This window comes from Pteropus alecto, unplaced genomic scaffold (genome assembly GCF_000325575.1).
Source record: "Pteropus alecto unplaced genomic scaffold, ASM32557v1 scaffold196, whole genome shotgun sequence".
NCBI lineage: Eukaryota > Metazoa > Chordata > Mammalia > Chiroptera > Pteropodidae > Pteropus > Pteropus alecto.
Genome location: NW_006439717.1, coordinates 974,421 through 996,762, shown reverse-complemented (window position 1 = coordinate 996,762; position 22,342 = coordinate 974,421). Strand labels below are relative to the sequence as shown.

At 53.9% G+C, this 22,342-nt stretch overlaps 2 protein-coding genes and 1 long non-coding RNA gene across 8 annotated transcripts in view; 1 reads left to right on the top strand and 2 right to left on the bottom strand.

The window, feature by feature from the left end:
- Positions 1 to 15,786, top strand: part of KCNH3 (potassium voltage-gated channel subfamily H member 3) — a 17,250-nt gene extending 1,464 nt beyond the window's left edge. Inside the window, exons 2-15 of one of the 2 annotated variants that reach the window (XM_006916804.3) lie at positions 163 to 396; positions 869 to 1,003; positions 1,942 to 2,075; positions 2,523 to 2,766; positions 3,118 to 3,275; positions 3,360 to 3,567; positions 7,499 to 7,771; positions 8,073 to 8,272; positions 8,596 to 8,845; positions 12,197 to 12,414; positions 13,168 to 13,499; positions 13,912 to 14,018; positions 14,683 to 14,759; positions 14,854 to 15,786. In XM_006916804.3, the coding sequence (XP_006916866.1) occupies positions 163 to 396; positions 869 to 1,003; positions 1,942 to 2,075; positions 2,523 to 2,766; positions 3,118 to 3,275; positions 3,360 to 3,567; positions 7,499 to 7,771; positions 8,073 to 8,272; positions 8,596 to 8,845; positions 12,197 to 12,414; positions 13,168 to 13,499; positions 13,912 to 14,018; positions 14,683 to 14,759; positions 14,854 to 15,450 (3,167 nt within the window). In that variant the 3' untranslated portion in view covers positions 15,451 to 15,786. The remainder of the gene's footprint in view (positions 1 to 162; positions 397 to 868; positions 1,004 to 1,941; positions 2,076 to 2,522; positions 2,767 to 3,117; positions 3,276 to 3,359; positions 3,568 to 7,498; positions 7,772 to 8,072; positions 8,273 to 8,595; positions 8,846 to 12,196; positions 12,415 to 13,167; positions 13,500 to 13,911; positions 14,019 to 14,682; positions 14,760 to 14,853) is intronic. The other variant, XM_025050294.1, reaches the window with a different exon arrangement.
- Positions 8,862 to 14,265, bottom strand: LOC112483841. Its single transcript, XR_003047800.1, has 3 exons — positions 14,134 to 14,265; positions 9,934 to 10,008; positions 8,862 to 9,364 (listed from the first exon to the last, which is right to left on the bottom strand). It is a non-coding gene; the product is annotated as an uncharacterized LOC112483841 (long non-coding RNA).
- Positions 15,787 to 15,839: 53 nt separating the features above from the next.
- Positions 15,840 to 22,342, bottom strand: part of MCRS1 (microspherule protein 1) — a 9,781-nt gene continuing 3,278 nt past the window's right edge. For 3 of the 5 annotated variants that reach the window (XM_015593232.2, XM_015593234.2, XM_015593233.2), the window contains 11 exons: positions 21,640 to 21,798; positions 21,379 to 21,488; positions 20,388 to 20,496; positions 19,959 to 20,097; positions 17,826 to 17,901; positions 17,482 to 17,510; positions 17,271 to 17,363; positions 16,995 to 17,077; positions 16,739 to 16,877; positions 16,364 to 16,507; positions 15,840 to 16,286 (listed from right to left, as the gene is read on the bottom strand). In XM_015593232.2, coding sequence (XP_015448718.1) covers positions 16,177 to 16,286; positions 16,364 to 16,507; positions 16,739 to 16,877; positions 16,995 to 17,077; positions 17,271 to 17,363; positions 17,482 to 17,510; positions 17,826 to 17,901; positions 19,959 to 20,097; positions 20,388 to 20,496; positions 21,379 to 21,488; positions 21,640 to 21,798 — 1,191 coding nt within the window. In that variant the 3' untranslated portion in view covers positions 15,840 to 16,176. The remainder of the gene's footprint in view (positions 16,287 to 16,363; positions 16,508 to 16,738; positions 16,878 to 16,994; positions 17,078 to 17,270; positions 17,364 to 17,481; positions 17,511 to 17,825; positions 17,902 to 19,958; positions 20,098 to 20,387; positions 20,497 to 21,378; positions 21,489 to 21,639; positions 21,799 to 22,342) is intronic. The other 2 variants (XM_015593235.2, XM_006916803.3) reach the window with 2 other exon arrangements.

Here is a 22,342-nt window from a genome sequence, read left to right as displayed (position 1 = left end):
TCCCCCAAACACGCACACGCACATACACATACACATACACACTCACACAGGACTCCTGGGTTTTGTAAAGCCTACCTTTGGTCGCAGGCTTTTGAGAAAGGAGGGGTGATGGATTCTGGGCCTCTGTACCCCATGCCTACTCTGAGAGGTGCTCTCTTGCAGACAGTAACTTCGTGCTGGGCAACGCACAGGTGGCGGGGCTCTTTCCTGTGGTCTACTGCTCTGATGGCTTCTGTGACCTCACGGGTTTCTCCCGGGCTGAGGTCATGCAGCGAGGCTGTGCCTGCTCCTTCCTTTATGGGCCAGACACCAGTGAGCTTGTACGCCAGCAAATCCGCAAAGCCCTTGATGAGCACAAGGAGTTCAAGGCAGAGCTGATCCTATACCGGAAGAGTGGTGAGGGGCCGCCTGGCCGGCTGGCCTTACCTCCTTAGTCTCCCTCAGCCTGGCACCCATCCCATCCTTTGTCCCTCCTTTCCATTATCATCTTTTCCATCTTCCCATCTCATTCCACTTTCCCACATCCCACCTCCTCTTCCTCCACCCCACCCCTGTCCCTGGCTCTCTTCTCTTTTATCCTTATCCCAGCCTCAGCCTCCACTCAGTTTCCCATCTTGAGTTTTTTTACCCCAGCAGGAAAATGTCCCCATGTCAGCAAGACAGATCTATGGACGCACATATCTGATAGTCATCCCTGCTCTCCCTTGCCTCCCTCTGCCCTGTTTCATCAAGCCCTGTTCTAAGTGGAGTGAGCTGCTGCTCCTCTCCCAGAATTCTACTTGTATCTCAGCCAGGGGTGTCGTTGGTGCCTCTGTCTCCTTGGGCAGTGTGAGAATGGGAGCTAGGCTGAGTTTGTCTTTGTGCCCAGGGCTCCCATTCTGGTGTCTCCTGGATGTGATACCCATCAAGAATGAGAAAGGGGAGGTGGCCCTCTTCCTGGTCTCTCACAAGGACATCAGTGACACCAAGAACCGAGGGGGCCCCGAGAAATGGAAGGAGACAGGTGGGTGTTGGTGAGGGCTTTGATTTAGCTGCTGTGACTGGGGTGTTGAGCACCTGAGGCCTGAACTTGTGGGTCCCCTCATCCACTCACACTTCTTGACTCCTACTCTGTTGCTGAGAGACTTGTGCTGCTTGCTCTCCTCTCCACATGCCCGGGTATGGAAAGCTTGTTTCCACATAGGCAGGTGGAGACACAGTGGGAGTTTTGAAGTCAACTTTACTAATAAACTGAAAGCAAACAAACTCCACTAGTGCCTGTGAAGTTCCATTTTCTGACCAATTAGTGAGACGGAGCACAGCCACCCCCCAACTCCCGTGCCTTTTCCTCACGAAAACCTGACTGGGAAGTCCTAGCCAAAGCCCTCTTTTAAATTTTTGGCACCCTACCCCTCTTGTATCCTCCCAAGGCTGAGGAAGGTCCTTGGACAGCTCACCAAGCTGTTATCTGAACCTGCTCCAAGGCCTCTTTGCTGCTTGGGGATGCTGGGTACTCTCCATTCTCCACTGCCCCACCCCCAGGCCCAGGTAGGCCTCTCCACAATGTAAGTCCTCAGTGGTCCCTATAGTTGGACCCTGGGCTCCTTCTCTGAGCTCCTGCGACTCTGCCTGATGGCTTTCTGCTCACTCTGCACTTCCCCAACCCCTGGGAACCACCTCTCCCCTCCATTCCCAGGCTTTTCCCTGTGGAGATTTTCTCTTGCCTTGCTTTGGTCTAAATCTTCTCCTGGAAGCAGATGCTGGGAGTAGTGTCCATAAGCACGCATAGGATTGCCCATTGCTGGGGGTGGCCAGTGACCCTAGGAAGTGAGGAATGCCAGAGCCCCCATCTCTAAACAGGTTGACTAGTCAATGAGCCAGACCCATCCATGAGCCCGCAACTGGTGTCCCATACCCAAGATTCTCTCGCCATCATCCTCATGGGCCCCTCTTCTTTTGCAGGTGGTGGCCGGCGCCGATATGGCCGGGCAGGAGCCAAAGGCTTCAATGCCAATCGCCGGCGGAGCCGGGCTGTGCTCTACCACCTGTCTGGGCACCTGCAGAAGCAGCCCAAGGGCAAGCACAAGCTCAATAAGGTGGATTGAGCACTAGGGTGTGTGCCTGGGGGTCGGGGCAGGATAAGGGCAGGCTGAGTGAGGAATTAGAGGTGGGAACTGAGCCTACCACAGAATGTCCAGGGGGCTGCACAGGCCCTACCAGCACTTTGGGGGTTGTGACTGAGAGAGGGACTCTCACATGCCTGATCCATCAAAGGGATAGAGGAGAGTCTTAGCTCTGGGGTCGGATGGCCTTTGGCTCAGTCCTGGCTCCTCTCCTAAGCAGCTGTGTGACTTCAGCTGTCACTTGACCTCCCTGATCCTTAGTCTTCTGATCTATAACATGGGGACTCTAAAGCCTACATCAGAGGTTGCTTTGAGAATGTAGAGAGGGGAAGGAGGTGGATGCCTGTCCTGGACCCCATCCAAACTCAGCTTGTACCAATTTCCTATCCTCCCTGCCTGGACCTGCCCTGTCTTACTAAGGGGGTATTTGGGGAGAAGCCCAATTTGCCTGAGTACAAAGTAGCCGCCATCCGGAAGTCACCATTCATCCTGCTGCACTGTGGGGCATTGAGGGCCACTTGGGACGGCTTCATTCTACTTGCCACTCTCTATGTGGCCGTCACCGTGCCCTACAACGTGTGTGTGAGCACAGCTCGGGAGCCCAGCGCCGCCCGGGGTCCTCCTAGCGTCTGCGACCTGGCTGTGGAGGTCCTCTTCATTCTTGGTAGGTGCCCTCTGTGCCTCCCACCCCACCCCATGCCAGGTGCCCCTCAGGCTTTGATGAGAATAATCTGCATGACTCTAGTGCCCCACCAGTGTACCCCTTGCCCTCCTCTTGTTTGTGACCTGTGGGCTTTGAAATCAGGCCTGGGTTCCAAATGTGTCTCTACCACTAATGAGTTATGTGACCCTGATCTAGTCGCTGCCTCTCCAAGCCTCAGTATCTCCCTCCATCAAATAGGAATAGCAATATCCACCTTTTAGAGTTACTGCAGGCCAAAGGCCCAGGACAGTGTCAAATACTGAGCAAGTGCCCAGTAAAGAACAGCTCCTCTCCCACCCGGACGTTCCGCAGACATCGTGCTGAATTTCCGTACCACGTTCGTGTCCAAGTCGGGCCAGGTGGTGTTTGCCCCCAAGTCCATTTGCCTCCACTATGTTACCACCTGGTTCCTGCTGGACGTCATCGCAGCCCTGCCCTTCGATCTGCTACATGCCTTCAAAGTCAACGTGGTCAGTGTGGCTGGGCAGGGTGGGCTTTGGGGTGGGGCGGCTGACGCTGGCCCAGGGGTGACCACCCTCTCTCCCCTGCCTCAGTACTTCGGGGCCCACCTACTGAAGACTGTGCGCCTGCTGCGCCTGCTGCGCCTGCTCCCCCGGCTGGATCGCTACTCGCAGTACAGTGCGGTGGTGCTGACCCTGCTCATGGCTGTGTTTGCCCTGTTGGCCCACTGGGTGGCCTGCATCTGGTTCTACATTGGCCAGCAGGAAATTGAGAGCAGCGCATCCGAGCTACCTGAGATCGGTACTGGAAGCTCCCTGGGGAAGGGAGTGTGCGTACATACCTGCTGAGGAGTGTGTCTACTCGAATGTGCTTGTGTCAGGGAAATGTGAGTGCAAGCGTGTATCTGTCAGGGTATGTTTGTGAACTGATACAGTGTCAGGTATGTGTGTGCGCCTATGCGTGTATCACAGGAACATCTGTGCAAGTAGACCTGAGTTTGTGAGAAGAATGTGGGGCTGGTGTGTGTGTCTGTGAGTGTGTCTGTGTGTGTGCGCAAGTGTGTGACAGAGCCACCACCTCACCGCAGGCCTGTTCTCCAGCAGCCAGGCATTATGGAGAAAGCATGGTGGACTGCCTAGGGGAGCCCTATTAACCCATTAATGACCTCCTGTGGCCAAACTTTTGTCAATTTTTTGAGCCCCTGCCCAGCTGGGAACCCCGCCCCTCTCAGGAGAAGGTTGCACAGGAAGCCACTGCCCTCCTGGGTTGCTCTGAAGCCTGGCACTTTCTCACCACCCTCTCTAAGCGCATTCCCCACCACCTTGGCTCCTAAGGCCCCTTCCCCACTCTTGTCATCTCCAGGCTGCATCTCTCTCAGGTGCTTCGGAGCCCTCCTCCAGACTAAAATGCAGCCTTTTTCAGTTGCATCAGTGTCTTCACTCTCCTTCATTTCACCTCCACTTTCACAACTCCTCCCTCTGCTTACTTCCCACTCATATCTTAACAACTGCTAGGAGGGCTTCCACCTCCCCCTCTCATCTTATAATGTCACCCAGAAAGTTACAGTGACCTTCTTGGGCCAAACCCTTGTCCCCTTAAACTCCCTATAGCACCTGACCCTGCTAACCACACTCCTTCAAAATGTTCTGCCTCTCTGCCCTGGCCTGGGCCTCCTCCTGCCCCAGCCCCTCCCAGTTCCAAGCTTTCCTCTGATCTTTCCTCCCCGCTCACTTTGTTCTCCCTTGGTGATTCCACTGGATTCCTGTGTGAATATCTCAGCTTCCATCCTTCCTCTCTCTAACTCAAAACCATTTTATTTCAACCATTTCTAACTCTCCATACTCGCAGCTCCAAAATTTAGCACACCTTCCTCCTCCTAGGCTCTCCAGCCCTCTGGTAACTGCCTAGTAGCTGGCTTTTAGCATGTATTTCCAGTCAGTGGGCAAGAGACTAGCTGCTCAGATGGCCTCTTATGACTTCCCGCTCCTTGGCGGGGTCCAGGTAGGCCTAAGAAAGCCTCTCTAATCAGTTCTTAGGGATGAGGAGGCTCCCGTGAATGATCGCTCCTTTGCCAAGCCCACAGAGACCAGTGTGTGGCCCAGAGGGCCCACCTGGAGAGTTCCCAAGTGCTCTAGTTGCCATGCACACAGATGTTCCAGGCAGTGTCAGCTCCTTGGTGCTTACCCTTCCCAGAGGGAAGCTGCGGTGGAGGCTGCTCTTGGGATCAGATGGCCACCCAGCAAACATAGTCAGAGGGCCAAGAGATGGTTAATAGTGACATAAACTTCTGACCTAAAAGTAAGCCAAGACACCAAATTCCTGGCTCAGTCCCCCTGCCCTCAAACAGGAGTCTATGTGGCTCCTTTGTTCTGGCCACTTCACAGGGGCTGCGGAGCTGACGTTAAGAACACCTTTGGCTCCCAGAGGGCTCTGGGCCCCACATGAAGACCATGGGGATCCAGGGGGCCGGCTGACTATTTTGCAGATATACGTGGTAATTTTTGCACCCTTGAACCATAAGTTCCAGAGTGCTTTTGTTTTATTTGGGTCTGGTACTAGTTCACGTTTGAAGAGTTTCCAAATTCTTCACATCATCATCTGCCTGTTCTTTCTCCAGGGAAACTAGCTTTCCACCTGAGTCGGAGCCACACCCAGACCTCCCAAAGTCTGGCTGTGGAAGGATGTCCGTAGGTGGCCTGGCTCTGTCTGTGGAAGGGACCTTCTCATGGTTTCCTTGTCTGGGTTCCCCTGCTCCGCTGCCCATGGTGTGGACACAGTTCCTGCCCCAGATTTCCATGAGCCCAGTGGAGATAGGCTGGATTTTCAAAAGCTTGTGCTAAATATTGAGGAAAATTGCTAAGGGCATTTCACGGTATGAAAGACGCCAGCCTCTAGAACAGCTTCTGCCAGCCTGACCCTCTCCACATACAGGCACCATCCCACCACCAGCTCCTGGGGCAGGAGTAGCTACTGCCCCAGCCCAGCACAGAGAGGAGAGGTCCCTCTGCCACCCTCCCCTCATCCTCCTGCTTTCTGCAATCCTCACCAGGCAACTGGCTTCACCTCTGGCCCAATTAACTAATGACCGAGAAGTTTTGCATATTCCCCTGCATTCTCACAGAATACCTCAAGTAACAAGAGGGAGGAATCCTTACCTTGGCTTGGGCCTTATCACAGCCCCCCAGATTCCTTAGCCTGGAATTTGATGTCCCAGTGTGTACCTCCATTCTAGCTAAGCAGAGCTGCTTGCCTGTACGTGTTTTTATCTCAAGGTTTGGCTCATGCCTTTTTCTAAATCAGGAATGACTCCTCTCAGTTTGTATCAAAACTCTATCCATCCTCTGAGACCAAGCACAGATATCCCCTCTTCCAGGAAGCCTTCTAGCCCTAGCCTTATAGCATGTTGGTTAGAGCCTCATCATGTGGCACTTGAGCCTTATTTACCTCTGAAATGTAACTTCTACCCTGCAGTAAGCTCCTGTAGGTTCTCCCAGTTTTTGGTCCATATACATCAGGTTGCTGAATAAATGCGTGGGTGAGAGAAGGGGAGTCTGGATCTCAGGGGACAGCATATGCAAGGTGTTGGGGAGAATGTGGAGCAAAGAGGCTAAGATGTGTCGAGGTGGGAAGGGGAGAGTGAATGTAGAGAAGGGGTCTCACTGCAGCCTGTGATCCTAAGCCCACTCTCAGTACTTACCCTCTGCATCTCCATTCTATATAAGCCAATATGCTCTCACTCCCTTGCTCCCCATGGCCCCCAGCTCTGCTGTGACCCCTGGGACCTCTGCAGGCCCTGGGAATCCCCATCTAACATCCTATGATGCCCATAACCCTCCAGCTAGACTCAGAGTGGCTGCAGGCAGCCATGGGATTCTGAGAGACCCCAGTTCACAGCCCTGCCTTCTGCCAAGGCCAGCCCAGAGAATGTGGGGTTAATGGGGAGACTGGGCTGATCTTTGGCCTCCACTAGAGGCCCAGGCTGGCTGTGTCTGCATGTGTGCTGAGGACCTCTCTATGTGCACAGGTGCCTGCCCATCTGTGGCCTTTGAGTGTCCTCACCTGTGTGCTTATGTACATGCAAGTGTGTTCCCTCCCTAACCTGGGTGCCATTGTAAAAAGCACCTGTGTATCCTTATTTATCTCCAAAGTGTGCACAAGTCTTTTCTGTTTGAGTGGCTATGGCTGTGTATCTGAGAATGCTCACATATGTGTATCCTTGTGCTTTCAACTGTGCAGAGCGTGTATATAGCCTTGATGGTGTGTATGTGCATGTCCATGCTGCTGTGCTTGAGAACCTGTGTGAGGCTGGGTGATTGTAGGGAAGGAAGAGGCTGAATGGGAGGCAGCTTTCTGGAGCAGGCGAGCTCAGAGAAAGAGCAAGAGGAGCCTGGGTGGACAAAGCAAAGGAGGTGGCCTCACCCATCCAGCCCTGGGGACGATTGGGATTAGTGCCAGCTGGGGGGAAGAGGACACAGTGCTCCTTCATCCTCAGCACCAGTCGATGCTGGCTGGGGAGATGACAGCCTCAGCCTGATCTTCATTGCTTCTCTTGCTGAGGGCTGAGGGGGTGGAAAGAGGAGTGCTGGGCTTGCATAGAAGGAAAGTGGTGGGAAGCCATGGGGTTAGATTTGTATCCACATGCCCCCTACCCCAGGGGTACCAGCAGGCGCACCTGCACCCACAGCGTGGCAGTGCTGTCCTGCTGACTCAGGCCCACCCGCCTCCTCTTCAGGCTGGCTGCAGGAGTTGGCGCGCCGACTGGAGACCCCCTACTACCTGGTGGGCCAGAGCCCAGATGTAGGGAACAGCTCTGGCCAGAGCGACAACTGTAGCAGTGATGCCAACAGGACGGCGCTGGAGCTCCTGGGCGGCCCCTCGCTGCGCAGCGCCTACATCACCTCCCTCTACTTCGCACTCAGCAGCCTCACCAGCGTGGGCTTCGGCAATGTGTCCGCCAACACGGACACCGAAAAGATCTTCTCCATCTGCACCATGCTCATCGGTGGTGAGGCCTGCCACTCTCTGGACTCACTCCCAGACTTCTGGCCCCAGGCGGCCCCTCCCTCCCCACGTCTCCCAGGGTCCCAAGGTTCTTCCCAGAGGTTCTTCTGCTTTAGGGAGCCCAAGGAACTCGAGGCCAGGGCCGGGAGTGCCCACTTGGCTGCAGGACTCCATACCACACAGTGGCGCATGCGCCTTGCCTAGGAGCGGGTGGGAGATGCGGGATTAGGACAGAGATGTCCAGCATGGTGTCAGGCTGGGCCAGGCCAGTCCTGGAGGTGACCCCCTCTCACCACCCTCCCCAGCCCTGATGCACGCGGTGGTGTTTGGGAACGTGACGGCCATCATCCAGCGCATGTACGCCCGCCGCTTTCTGTACCACAGCCGCACCCGCGACCTGCGAGACTACATCCGCATCCACCGCATCCCCAAGCCCCTCAAGCAGCGTATGCTCGAGTACTTCCAGGCGACCTGGGCCGTGAACAACGGTATCGACACCACAGAGGTACGCGGGACTCCCGGACTGGCCCTTCCAGCCTTCGCTCCCTCAGGGGTGTGCACTTGGCCTAAAATTCTCAGAAGTGGGCTAGGGGGCAAGGAATGCAGAATTCTGGCCTTTCTGCCTCTGCTCTCTCCTGGGGAGACAGCAGCATGGAACAGAGGGCTCGAAGGCCCCTTTCCATCTTTGTTAGGTCTGGAGGAGGTGCTCATAGAGGGGGTAAAGTGATTGAGAGAGAAAAAGAGAACCCTCTCACTGATTGGAACCTGTGGGGCTGGCTGGAGGCTGCCTCCTTTCTGCCACCCCAACCCTACTCCTTCCACCTGCAGCTGCTGCAGAGCCTCCCAGATGAACTTCGTGCAGATATTGCCATGCATCTGCACAAGGAGGTCCTGCAGCTGCCCCTGTTTGAGGCAGCGAGCCGTGGCTGTCTGCGGGCCCTGTCCCTGGCCCTGCGGCCTGCCTTCTGCACACCCGGCGAGTACCTCATCCACCAAGGCGATGCTCTCCAGGCCCTCTACTTCGTCTGCTCCGGCTCCATGGAGGTGCTCAAGGGCGGCACCGTGCTTGCCATCCTAGGTTTGTGAGGATGGGAGAGAGGGTTCAGGGGCTTGTGGGAGGCAGAGGGTCCCATCTGCAGAAAACCCAGAGTGGAGACCCAGGCAAGACCACCCAGGGAGAAACAGCCAGGATGGAGTCAGGAGTAGCCATGGAGCTCTGGGTAAAGCTTAGAGCTGACCCAGTGACCACAAGGTGGCAACACAGGGAGGTGGAACCAGTCTTGGGGGTGTTGGATCTGAGGGTGGTGGCTGGAGTGAGCTGAGGACCAGCCTTTAGTCTCTAAGGGGACAGAGGAGAGCAGGAGGAAATTCAAATGCTGAGGATGGACGTACTGGAGAGAATGTTCAGATAGGGCTAGAAAAAGGAGGAATGGAAGTTGTCCTTGTGGGGCTTCCCACCACCACTGGGCTGCAGAAAGGGGAGAGGCTACTTTCCCAGGGTAGATGACAGAGCAGTCCCAGGGACAGCAGAGCTCGGACTCAGTGTGTGTTCTCCTTTCTTGGCAAGAGAAAGAGATGAAGATGAAGGATCCATTCCCTAGACAAAGGAGAGATGCAGTTTTGGATTCGGCATCTTAATTTAATAGTGCTGACCCCAGGGTCTCACAGTGGGGCCAGCTGTGTTCCTTATACCTTCATTTCAAGCAAACCTCAAAACCCAGGGGGAGGAACTATTGTTATTTTTGTTTTGTATAGGAGACTGAGGCTCCCAGAGGTTAATGAATTGGTAGGCTGGGGTTAGAGCTAGTCTTCACGACTCCAAACTTCAGTCTTCATACCTTGTGCTCCCGAGCACTCTGCTCTGGGGAGACTGTGCACTGCAGAAAGGGCTTTGTTTCAGGATGCGTGGAAGCGCAGCACATTCGAGCCCTCTGGGAAATGCAAGGCCGCAGGGCTGCAGGGTGCTTGGACTGTGGGAGGCTGTCAGAAGTGACCCCAGAGGGTGGGAACACTGTGATCTGGTTGGGTAATTGAGGACCTTGCATGCGGGACAGAGTGGGACAGAAAGGAGGTGGCCTCCCAATCACAGTGGAATCTTCAGGCAGCCAAATGCTTGTCAACTGTGGGGACAGGTGACGCCTGGAAGAGCTATGATGTGTCACTAACCTGGAGAATCAGGAAGACCAGATCCTCAGCAGCTACTGTGTGTTCATCCTTTTACCCTCAAAGAGGATGATGCTCCTACAAGAAACAAGAGAAAGAAGTATCATCAAGAGGTCTTGGAGCTGAGAGAGGCAAGATGCTGCTATGCCCTTCACTTTTCGTCATTCAAGAATTTGGCTTCTGGACCTAGATGCAGTTTATGCCAGGACTCTGAGCACACAGAGTTATGGCCACTCACATATGGCTGGCAATCCTTGAGAAATTATGGAGAACTGGAGAGATTCAGAAAGGCATAAAGACAGATTTTAACAATTGCAGACTGGTCACTCCAAAGCAAGATTGTCAAGTAGATTATTAAACAGATGTTTTCAGCTCAGAGCCGAGGAAGCGGTGTGGCTGGGAGCTGGCATGGGTCCTGCAAGAACATCTCTTCACTGATGCCAGGCACCAGGTCTCAGAATAGCCACATTCAGTATTAAGATGGAGCCTCAAGAATAGCCACCACCACCTGCCCTGGGCCTTTGCCTCTGGAATATTCCCAGTATTGGGATTTATACCACCTTTGATCCATCCTGGCCTTGCTCATAAATTCTGGATGAACTGGTCCTCTGTTGACTCGGAGGCTCTGAGTGCCCTGAGAATGCTTGGTTCCCCATGACCTGGTTTTCCACTTCGCCTTCACCTTATTCCTCACCTGCTTCCTTAGTTTAACATCCAGGTGCCTCCTCCCTGCTCCTGACAGCTAAGGCTCACCATGCATCTAGCACTGTTGATTCTGGCCCCTCCCTCTGTGTAGGACTGACAACAAAGCATGTGCAAAGTCAGTTGTCAGGGAGGAAGGAGACAAGACAAAGAGAAGTGGGCAGGGCAATGGTTCTGGGACGACGACCTTAAAGGGCTTGATGAGCTGAGGTGGAGGCTCTGGCTGAGATGCCAGCCTGAAGGGTGGTCTCTGGTCCCCGAGACCAGTGGCACAGAACTCTGTCCTTGGTCCTGTTCTATTTCTTGTTTTTATCTCATTTTCTGGTTGAAGACAAGGAATACACACTTATCCTATTTCTACATGACACATACGAGGAGAGAGAGCTCATTCATCCGATGATCACAGTGAGATCTAAACAGCTCTCAGAAGGGACCAGAAAGATGGCCTGAAACCAAGAAAATAAGATTAAACAATGATGCTTTCCACTTTTAAGTTTGAGCAAAAGTCCATGAACATTTAGACTTCTGCTGGCAGCGTGAGGCAGCCCAAGGCGGGGATAGCAGTGATCCATCTTCTTATTTAAGGATAAGGAAACACTTTCCAATATTGTCAATGGTCTGGCCATGGGTTGAGCTGGCTTGTGAGGGCAGTGAGTGCTCTGCCAAGCCCGATGGCATGCCATCCCTGTAGAGAAGAATCTGTAAGGGACTTTTGTCGGGTTGGGAGGGAAGGAAATGAACTTTGGTTGCTTATGTATGAGGCACTTTATCACCACTAATTCATTTCATTCTCTCCATGTCCGAGATCAGAGACACCGTATTTCATTGATTCTAAGACACATATTTTTTTCCTCACCATTTAACATCTCAGATCTGGCGGGATACAGACTCTAATTGATGCCGTTCTACAATCTCTGTCAGCCAGGTGGCAGCCTTAGCTAGGAAACTCTCTATTGACACCTGCTGGTAAAATCAAGAAAGTACCACAGCCTCAGTTTAATACAGGATCAGGGAGAAAAGCAATGTGGGCTTGATATTTTCAGTGTGCCACACAGGGCACTAACCTGTTAATTCCACACACTGCTCCTAGATAAGCTACACCTGAATCACCACACAGGCTGGAAAACCATTGGATTGTGGGTCTCCCATAGATATTCTGATTCTGTAGGTAAGGATGGGGCCTGGGAGTCTGATTGGTTTAACTTTCCCAGAGGATGCAGATTCCCAGGCATGCTGGGAGCCGCTAGAATTGGTGACCGCCCAACCGTCTCAGAGCTAAAAGCTGGATGTGTTTCTGCACAGCAGCTTTGACCCAAAATGTGCTTGAGTGCTTGGGTCACAGTGCTTTTCACCCCAAACCTGTCTTGAAGAGCCAGCAAGGCAGACAACAGGATCATTCAGGGCCTGGGCCCCTCTGCTTCTTTGTGTCTTGGCTTTCAGGCCCCACAGTGGGAGTCAGGCTGGAAAGGCCCTGCTCAGCCCATGAGGAAAGCTCAGCAGCCTTCACTCAACTTCCCTTTCTAGCTGAAAGGCAGGCTCGCTGACCTCTGCTTCCTCTCCCCAGGGAAGGGTGATCTGATCGGCTGTGAGCTGCCCCGGCGTGAGCAGGTGGTCAAGGCCAATGCTGATGTGAAAGGGCTGACGTATTGTGTCCTGCAGTGTCTGCAGTTAGCTGGGCTGCATGAGAGCCTAGCACTGTACCCCGAGTTTGCCCCATGCTTCAGCCGGGGCCTCCGAGGGGAGCTCAGCTACAACCTGGGTGCTGGAGGAGCCCCTGCAGAGGTGAGGATACTGGGTACATGCATGATGGGGGCTGGGGTGTCAGGGAGCCTGGTAAGGTGGGCAAAGGCCAGGGTTTGTGGAGGTACTGTGTGAGCACATGGTCTGGGTGAATCCCCCCTGCACATGGTGGAGGGGTCCACACTCTCCCTGCCCCTTCATACTCACATTCTGTCCTTTAGAGCCCAGCCATGCTTGGCTAACCTTTCCAGCTCTCCCCGGCCTATCTGAGACAGCCTGGCCCTCCCAGAGAGGTCTTAGGGGAGGGCAGCTAAATCTACTAGTACCAGAAAAAGAGCCTGCAGGCCGAAGACGAGGCATGGCAACAGTGGGGAAGGGTGGGCAGGGCCATGAACAGCCTTCCAGGTCACTGCATCTCCCCAGCTTCTTCATGATGAAACAAGTCTGTTCTGAGGGGCTTGGATTTTCCTGGCTTATGTCACCAATTCCAAACCAGTTTTTAGTATGTTCTCTTGGATAGTTGTTAGCCTGGGGGACCAAGCCACACTTGGTTAGAATTTTGAGGGGCAGCGAATGTCTCCAGGGCTTGGTGGCTTTATGGTGGCAGCAGAAAAGTAGCATTCCCCCCACCACACACACATACTGAGCCTCTTCCTCTGAAGGATGGGAGACACTGGGCATCCTTTTTGACAAAGATGGCTTCTCTCTTCTAGGGAGATGAGGCCAGGGTGGGAAAGGTGAGTGGGACACAGTAAGGGCTATCCATGTGGGTTCCCTGTCCCCTACTACCCCCAGGTGGACACCAGCTCCCTGAGCGGCGACAACACTCTCATGTCCACGCTGGAGGAGAAGGAGACAGACGGGGAGCAGGGCCCCGCAGCCTCACCAGCCCCAGCTGATGAGCCCTCCAGTCCCCTGCTGTCCCCAAGCTGTACTTCCTCTTCCTCGGCCGCCAAGCTGCTATCCCCACGTCGAACGGTGCCCCGGTCCCGGCTAGGGGGCAGAGGGCGGCCTGGCAGGGCAGGGGCTTCGCAGGCTGAGGCTGGCCCCTCTGCTCACCCTCGGAGTTTAGAGGGGCTGCGGCTGCCCCCTGTGCCATGGAATATGCCCCCGGATCTGAGCCCCAGGTGAGCAGGCCCGAGGCTACTACACTGTGGCAGAGATGGTGGTGATAGGGCTGGGGCTCCGGCCAGGCACACCCCTGCCGTAGATGCCCATCCTTCCATCCTAACCCCTCCTAGTCTCCTCCAGGAAAGCTTACCTGACTTCTCCACCTCCCTGCTGCCCCCACCTCACCATTTCCTGCAGGGCTGTACACTGCTTAGATCTCTCTTGCTGTTTCATGTCTTGAGCTTGGATCCCCAGCAAAACTGCAAGCTCCAAGGGGAAGGGACCTCATGTAATCTTTCTCTTGGGGCCCCAAGCCCCCTTGCCCAGCTCCTGCAGCCTCTGTGTGAGAACACTGGGGCATCTTGTCCCAGGAAACCCGGCAGTGGCTACCCATCTGTTGATTTATTGTCCTGGCACCTGTGTCCACAGGGTAGTAGATGGCATTGAGGATGGCTGTGGCTCTGACCAGCCCAAGTTCTCTTTCCGTGTGGGGCAGTCTGGTCCGGAATGTAGCAGCAGCCCCTCCCCTGGACCAGGTACTGGGGCCTGGGTCTGGGGGGAGGTCGGCAGAGCAGTCCCTTTGTCCTGTGAACCTCTGAGAAACCGGCAGGATATAGACTTTTCCTGGAAGCCCTCTTGCCCTCATCTTACCTGCATAGTCTGGCCAGGGAGCTTTGTGAAGACTAGCGCCTTGGTGTTGGAAGGTAGCTGGGAAGGGGGTTTGGGTCTCTGCTGTCAGCTCTCTAGCAATGCTACCTTGGTTCTTGCCCCAGCTTCCAGTCTGTAAAATGGTTGTTGTATATGTTAAATAAGATTATGTTGCTAAGACCCTTAGCACAGTGTCTGGCTCAATGGGAAGATAAAGGGCTGCGGAAGCAGAGTTGAAAATGGCCCCCAGCGATGCCAGGGAGCCCCTGGAGTAGACCAGGTAATGAGCTCCCAGGAGTGTCCATGTCCCTAGAGGACAGAACAAGAGACAGGCATAGAAAGCAGCTTCCCAAGAGGGAAAGCATGGGGCAGTGTGCCTGAGGCCCTCTGGCAGTTTGAGAATTCAGCAACTTGAGCAAGGCTGGAAGTGGCCCTTCCTGACATCAGGTCCTGCCAGACCAACGTGGTCTGTGCTATCTCGGGAACAGGCCTGGACCCTGCGCTACCTCCTCTTACTAGCCCTGGGTAGTAACCCCATCTTACTGTCCACAGAGAATGGCCTGCTCACTGCCCCTCTCGGGCCCAGCGAGGTGAGGAACACAGACACGCTGGACAAGCTTCAGCAGGCGGTGGGTGAGGGGCAAGGTAGAAGCAGGGAGGGGAGAGGGGCCCTGCTGTTGTGTAAGGTCCTGATTTTGACTTCACTTTCCTCCCTTCCCATAGGTGATGGAGTTGTCTGAGCAGGTGCTACAGATGCGGGAGGGACTGCAGTCTCTGCGCCAGGCTGTGCAGCTCATCTTGGCACCCCATGGGGAGGGCCTGTGCCCTCGGGCGTCAGGAGAGGGGCCATGCCCTGCCAGCACCCCTGGGTTACTGCAGCCTCTGTGTGTGGACACTGGGGCGTCCTCCTACTGCTTGCAGCCCTCAGCTGGCTCTGTCTTGAGTGGGACCTGGCCCCACCCTCGTCCGGGACCCCCTCCCTTCGTAGCACCCTGGCCCTGGGGGCCCCCAGCATCTCAGAGCTCCCCCTGGCCTCGAGCCACAGCTTTCTGGACCTCCGCCTCTGACTCAGAGCCACCAGGCTCAGGAGAACTCTGCCCTGAGCCCAGCATCCCTGGCTCACCACCTCCTGAGGAAGGAGCTAGGACTGGGCCCTCAGAGCCCATGAGCCAGACTGAGGCTACCAGCACTGGAGAACCCCCACCAGGGTCAGGGGGCTTGGCCTTGCCCTGGGAGCCCCATAGCCTGGAGATGGTGCTTATTGGCTGCCACGGCTCTGGCACGGTCCAGTGGACCCAGGAAGAAGGCACAGGGGTCTGACTGCCAGCCTCAGAACTCAGTGTTGCCAGACATGCAGCCCTTTGCCACTCTGCCCAACCTCGGGGAAGAGGAAAGGTGGCAGCCGCCCCCAGGGACACCAGGCTGCCCGCTGGCTCAGGGTAGCAAGCCCAAAAGCCAAAGCAGGACTGGCCCTGGGCTTTCATGGAGGGTGGGCTGGAGCCTCAGGGGCAGGCCCCAGGCTAGGAATCCTTAGGCCCCTACTTGTGGGGCCCCTCCTCAGCCTGATCCTCTGACCTTCTAGTCTCCCTCTGCAGGCTGGTGGACAGAGGCATGAGGCAAGGAGGGGTTCTGCCATCTCCCTGCATGTAAATCCTGCCTCACCTGTCCCCACATTTTTTATATTAAAAAATAATAATAATAAAAGAAACTACTTTGGAACGCAGTGCTTTTTATTTACAAAAGAAAATAAAAGTCTGAAGCTAATCAGCTGGAGACACAAAAAGTAGGGATCTGGGGAAAGAGAGGAAGGTGGTCTGCAGAGAGAACGGGAGGGGCTCTGGCTCTAAAGAAGCTGCATGGTCCCAGCCTCTAGGGGCTTCCTGAGGGCCAGCCCAGCCCCGCTACAGAAGCTCTGATCAATGGGCCATCAGTGGGTCTCCTGCTGCTCACTCTGGTTTTTCCAGGAGCTTGAGTCCCAGCTCCAGGAAGCTGGAATGGCAGAGGAAACTAAGGCCAGGGAGAGCCCATGGGTTCTGCTACCACTCCTCACTGTGGCATGATCTTGGCAGCCTCCGCCCGGATAAGGGCAATGAGGTCCTGGTTAATAAGGAAGACGAATCGCAGGCTGGCAATCTGTGGGTGGGACAGAAGAGTGGCTGAGGATAGAGATGGGACTGGGGATGAGGCCCACATACTGGCTCCCTACGCCCTGGGTCTCATTGTGGCCTCTCACCTCCCTCCCAGCTCACCTCCACCACGGAGTTGTTGCTGAGGCGCCATTTGGAGCCACAAAGCACGGGCCTTCCATCGATGTAGATGGGCCGCCGGCCCTCATTGGCAATGAAGAAATCACCATTGTTCTTCAGTTTGATGACACCTATGGGAAGAGAGAGGAAAAGGGGATAATGGGATGGGGGAAGGCCAGAAAAGAGCCCAAAGTCCTCATATACCCTCTCTGCTTCCTGGGGAAGGGCTAGAAGGTACCCTTGAAATGCAAGCTCATCAGCCCCAGCTGGTCCTTGAGAGTTCCCATGGAGACTAAGCCCCAGGGCTGGATGGGGCAGCAAAAGGCCAGGAGGAACAGCCTTTCATGCCTTCTTGTTGGTACCTTGCTTCCGGGAGATCTTCCAGGCTGGACCCTCTAGAGACAGGTCCACGTCAATCTGGTTATCCTTGGTTGCTCTGCCCAGGGTGATCTGGGGGAATGGAGTAGGTGAGGGCTGGAACCTAAGGACTAGGGGAAGAGTCTGCATAGGCCAGGGAAAGATGAGAAATCAGGCACCAGACATACAGCAGAGAGGACTGACAGACGAGGGAAACCTAGGAAGGGGAGGTGGGGTTGGGATGGGCTGGGCCTGCCTTACCTCTCGTGAGCGCATCAGGTACCGCACCATGCGACCCCGTAGCACTGCCAGCGTCTGGTTGTCAAAGTCCGGAGAGCTCATGCCTGGGGGAGGAGCAGTTCATGTGGGGAAGAGCCCACCCTTAGGGCTGCAGGGTAGAAGGGAGGGGGAGCCAGCGCAAGGTCTAATGAGGGAAAGGAGTCAGGACCAGGAAAGGAGGGTGCACCCAGCCAGGCAACCACAAAGGCTCAGGGTGGGGGTTGAAGCATGCCCCTCATGGTCCTCTGGCCTCCTCACCTGTGATGCTATCTACTAGCACCTGCCACTTATGCAGTTCCTGTTCCAGCTGCCGAATCTCTCGCTTCTGGCGCCGGTCAGCCACTGTCAGCTCTGGGGTGAAGTGGGGTGGTAAGGAGGGACACTCTAAGGTCACCAGCACCTTGTACTGGTCCTCTCTGTTCCAGCAAGAGCTTCTACCCCCTCACTGACCTCACCAAGGCACACTCACCATGTTCCAGGACCTCATCTCGCATATCCCTGGGGGCAAGAAGAGACAAGATGGCTGAGGTTCTGCTTCTAGCTCACTTGCTATCACCATCAGGTGTTCCTCTGCTTACTAGGGTCTCCTCTTGCCTCCTTCCCAGGAGTGGGAATGTATGTGGGGGGTAAGGTACCCTGGGGGCAGGGGGAGCTCAGGAGGGAGACTAGGTGCCATTAGCTACCACTGGAACTTGAGGCTGAGACTAAGCTGGGCTCTGTTCCCTGCAGCAGGAGATGTAAGGCTAGGTGGCCCAGCAGCTCTGCCCCTAGGAGACACTCAGCTCTGCACTCTGCCTATGGCCCGTCACTCACTTGAGCTTACTGTCATCAATCAGGTCCTCTGCATCGGAGAAATTCAGCACTTGGTCCCCCTTGGGTAGCGGCTGCACTGAACAAAGGATGGAGGGAGGGTCAGCACCCATGTTCCTACTCAACCTCAAGTTGCTGAGCAGACCACTTAATTAAGGGGACAAACTGTAAAGAATGAGCCCACGGCATCAGTTTTGTGCTGAAGTGAACAAAAGTTAATCCAATACAAGTAATGGAGGTAGTTCTAGAAAGGACAATCAAGATTGCCCTTTCATGTGGGCTTTTTGGTGTGCAAAGGGTTCTCACTCACACAGCTCTGAAGTAGGAAAGGCACTGCTATTAGCTCTATTTTACAGATGAGGAAACAGACACAGGAGGGAGGATCCAACTCTGTGACTCTAGTTTATGACAGAGCTCTGTCTTCCAGATTCTAAACCTAAAGAGCAAAAACTTCGCATGCTCCTGAACATTTTCTGCTGCACTCAGTGAAGGGCTGAGAGGCACATGCCAGTCTGCTTCTATGTAGAAAGGATGTGTCAAAGGTAGCTGCTCTGCCTTATGCCACTGTTTTTCAAACTGTGGGTCATAATGTGTTAATGGGTCATGAAATTAGTTTCGTTTTTCCAAAAAATGCGATAAAAATAAGATAATTAAGAGTCCATCAGCTATGTTCAGGATACATATTGTTTCATGTTTTTTTGGGGGTCAAAATGTAAAAGAGATTGGGGCCTTCAAAATCTGAGAACTTCTGCCTTAAGACCAGCTATTCCCAGGACTGCAGTGTCTGCTCAGTAGCAGCTCCCACTAGTTAGTGGTCATGAAATTGTCAGTTGAGGAGTTTGACAACACCTGAAGTGCCAAATGTTCCTTCCACCACTGCCCCCACCTCCTTAGGTCAGACTATGTGTAAAAGAGGGTTTACGGCAGTCACTCCCACTAAGCCCCTCCTCTACCACAGTTGCCTGAAATTCCACCAGTCTAATAGTCAACTGACTTGACAGCTAGGCAGTGTACACCCCCTATCCCTAGGGACTCCTTCTTAGCTCTAAATAGCAAAGGAGAAATCAAATACTCATATAAGATGACTCTTGAAGAGAAAAATTAAACTTTTAAGTTAACGAGTTTACACAAAATAATTCTCAAAATAGTGATGAAGGAGCTAGCTATAGCAGCAAAAATAAACTTTATCCAGTGTCTGTTCTCGCTGTGGGATTTCATCAATATCTGAGCATGAGGAAGCAGTAGATATGGAAGCTGCAGGAATAAGCTGAACTGTGTGCTGGGCACTAAATTCAGAGATCCTCAGGAAAAAAAGATGGAGCTCCTCCAATTAAAATTTCCTAAAATCCTCTTGCAGGAGTATCTTTTAATAACCAGAGCTGGAGGACCAAGTTAATAAGATAAAGAGCATGGCTGAAGCTTGCTTTTCAGAACAGTGTGAACAATGATGTAGAAGGCAACGGGCAATAATAATATTTAGGAAGTAAGAGCAGTACTATGTAAATATGACCCTGAATCCCAAATCTACTTGAAGTCTCTTCCAGTTTAATCAGACTGATTTCCTGATCTGTCACTAAGAGAGTGAGAGTTTTGTTGATGAGGGAGATGAAGCAGGGAGAATTCTGGCTTGGTTGGGAAAGGAGAAAGAGAATGGACTGGGTGTGAAGTCCCAGTGGGAAGTTCTGAATGGCCTGAAGGCAGCCTGACAGCATGAACTGTTGGTGGGAGAAGTGGCAATGAGAGGAAGGTGGAGATAAAGAAGGGCAGGAAAAACTTAGAGAAAGTCTCTTTGGTGGGAAATAGGGAAGGGTAAACAGTGCAGAGGCTGTTCACATTTTGCTCGTTTGCAAGTTATTCAGGAAGACTGTATTAATAAATTACTTATGTAATGATAAAATAGGTCAGAAAATCCAAAAACAAAAACAAAACAAAAACAACAGAAGTGATAGAAAACTGCCAGGATTTCTATCATTTCAGCTACTTTCCCTCCCTCTAGAAAGAAGAGGTTTTTGCTCCAAAGACAGGTGAACAAGACACTGGGGGCCACTGAGGGAGTTGTTACAGAGCATTTGAGGGCAGCTGTGCCCAGATCACATCATATTCACACACCCACACCCAGCTTCTGAAGCCAGTTACCTGTCTGGTCCTCCAGCAGGTAATACTGCTTCATGAGCTGCCAGTGGGCCTGAAGAGCCTTGGCAGTACGTGCCAGGTAAAAGGCATCGGGGTGTCTATGCAGCAGGTCTTGGAAGGTCTCCAAGGTGGGCTGGCTGGTCTGGAGGGCAAGAAGCATGTTCTAAGAGCCTGGGTTTTCTCACTCCTGCCTCTGCCTTACCACCCCATCCCCTGCCTGTCCCCACCAGGAGCTGAAGGAAGGGACAGCTATGACTGCCCAGAGAGCCAGGCTTGGCCCTTCCTGAGGATCCTGTCACAAGGGCCCTTGCAGATGTGTGTGTATCTGCACAGGCATGTTTTCAGGTGGTAGGGACTCCCCACAGCAGTTTTCCAGGTAGTCCAGCTCTCACCCTGCCCAGTTCCCTCAATCTTATCAGCCCTTGACCTTACCGATCCCACTTTGCTCAGCAGCTGTTCCTCAGCCTTGCTAAATAGGGCCTTGCTCTGGATGGCAGCAATGGCCTCTGGGTGCAGCTGCCTCATGGCCTGGCAGGCCAACCTGGGCAAGGAAGAGACACGTCAGGGCAGAGCTGAAGGGAGGTTCTCAAGAAATCTGGGGTTCCTAATTCCCCTAAAGTCTACAGGTCTTTGAGATGCAAGACAAGAGGCCAGGCCCTCAACAGGAAGAGCCCGAGGCTTAGCATGGTACCTGTGGCCTCATGGGTTTGTCAAAAGCAAGAACAGGCAACTCAGGAAACTGAAGTTCCTGTGTTCAACCCTGTGAAGAGACTCAAAGGCAGTCCTCTAGATGCTAGTCCTGAGGGAGGTCCTGTGACTCCCTCCCCAAGTGTGTGGCCAAAGCTGCCACCCATTAGCCACTCCCTAGCATCCCCTTTTTCCCAAGCTAAGCCCTGCCCAGTTTCTGGTGTATCAGGGCCATGGCCACAGCTTAAGCAGCTGTGGAGTGGAAGACAGGCGTTAAACTTCCAACCAAATTTGGAAGATATTAAATAAAGTGACTGAGAAGAAAAAGTGTATGGTGCATGTGCACACGGGTTTATTTGGAACTCAAGCTGTTGAAGCTAGAAGTAATTACGGGAAGTCAGTGAGGAAAGGTTCAGAAGTGATCTGCCCAAAACCACAATATACTCAGTGGCGGAATCAGGGCTCCTGGCATGCATTTAGGTTTTTTTCCCCCTATGCTTCCTCGGCATCCAGATCCCCTTGCTTCTGGCATCAAGCCAGGACTGGCAGGGTTGACAGCAGGAAGCAACTTCCCTCTGAAGCCCTACAGGTCTTGGTATCATCATAGAGGATGCAAGGTACCAGGAGTCCTGCCTCTGAGGCCCCCTCCTTGGGCCCTTATACAATTCTCTGTTCCAGGAGCCAAATTCTGGTATTCCCCAGTACTTCCCCCACAGCTGGAGCCAGCTTCACTCACTTGGAGATGACAGGATCGTAGAGCAGGGCGTACCAGCGCTCCTGGACTTCCCGAAGGGTGAAGCGGCAGCTGAACTTCACACCCAGGTGGACAGATGTCAGGTCGTTGGTCTGCAGTGCCCCAGGGAAATTTGCTTCAGCCTCAGAGCTGGAAAGAACCCGTCCCTTGCCACCCAGAGGACACTGAGGGGCTAGTTGGGGGGCTGGGAACTAGAGGCTGGGGGAAGGAGGGAGACACAAAAACTATAGTGGGAAGCACTACCTGCAACACAGCATTGATGAGCAGGAGGTCATCTGCAGGCTTCCAGCGGCCCAGGTCCTTGGTCACCTGAAGTGGCTGTTTGCTCTTCTTTACACGTTTGGTGAGTCCAGGGGCTGGGGCTGGGCTGGGTGGCACAGGAGTGCTGGGGGCCTTGGATACCTGGGCAGAAGACCAGAACGCAGTGAGCTCAAAGCCAGCATCAGGGCAGCTGGGGCTTTGGGCCTAGAGATTTATGCACTGAGTGGCAGCCCCATCCCACCCAACAATAAGTAGCACAGGCAGGGAGCTCAGCTTTCTAACACCCGCCCACCTAAAGCACTTCTACATAGTCCTTGACCATATAGGGTCTTCTCTTTGCTGGTGGCACCCCCAACCCCAGAGTGGAGGGTGGGTGGAGAGGATACCAGGAAAACACTCTTGCTGGTACAGTGTCTGGGGCTAGAGCAATGCCACCTGGGGGTTATTTTTACACCCGGCAATGCTGGGAACAGGCTGTCTGCTCCCAGAATAGATGCACACTCTATGCCTCCCACACAGAATGTGATACAGGATGCACTGACAGGGTGGGGGTGCAGCAAGAAAAGAGGAGTAGAGAGAGATGGGCTCCCAGGAGAGAAGCATCTGAGGTTGAGGCTGGGGCAGTCTGGTCCTCTCATAAGCCTCCTCTGCAAGACTCTTGCCAGCTGGCAAAGGTTGTAGGGAA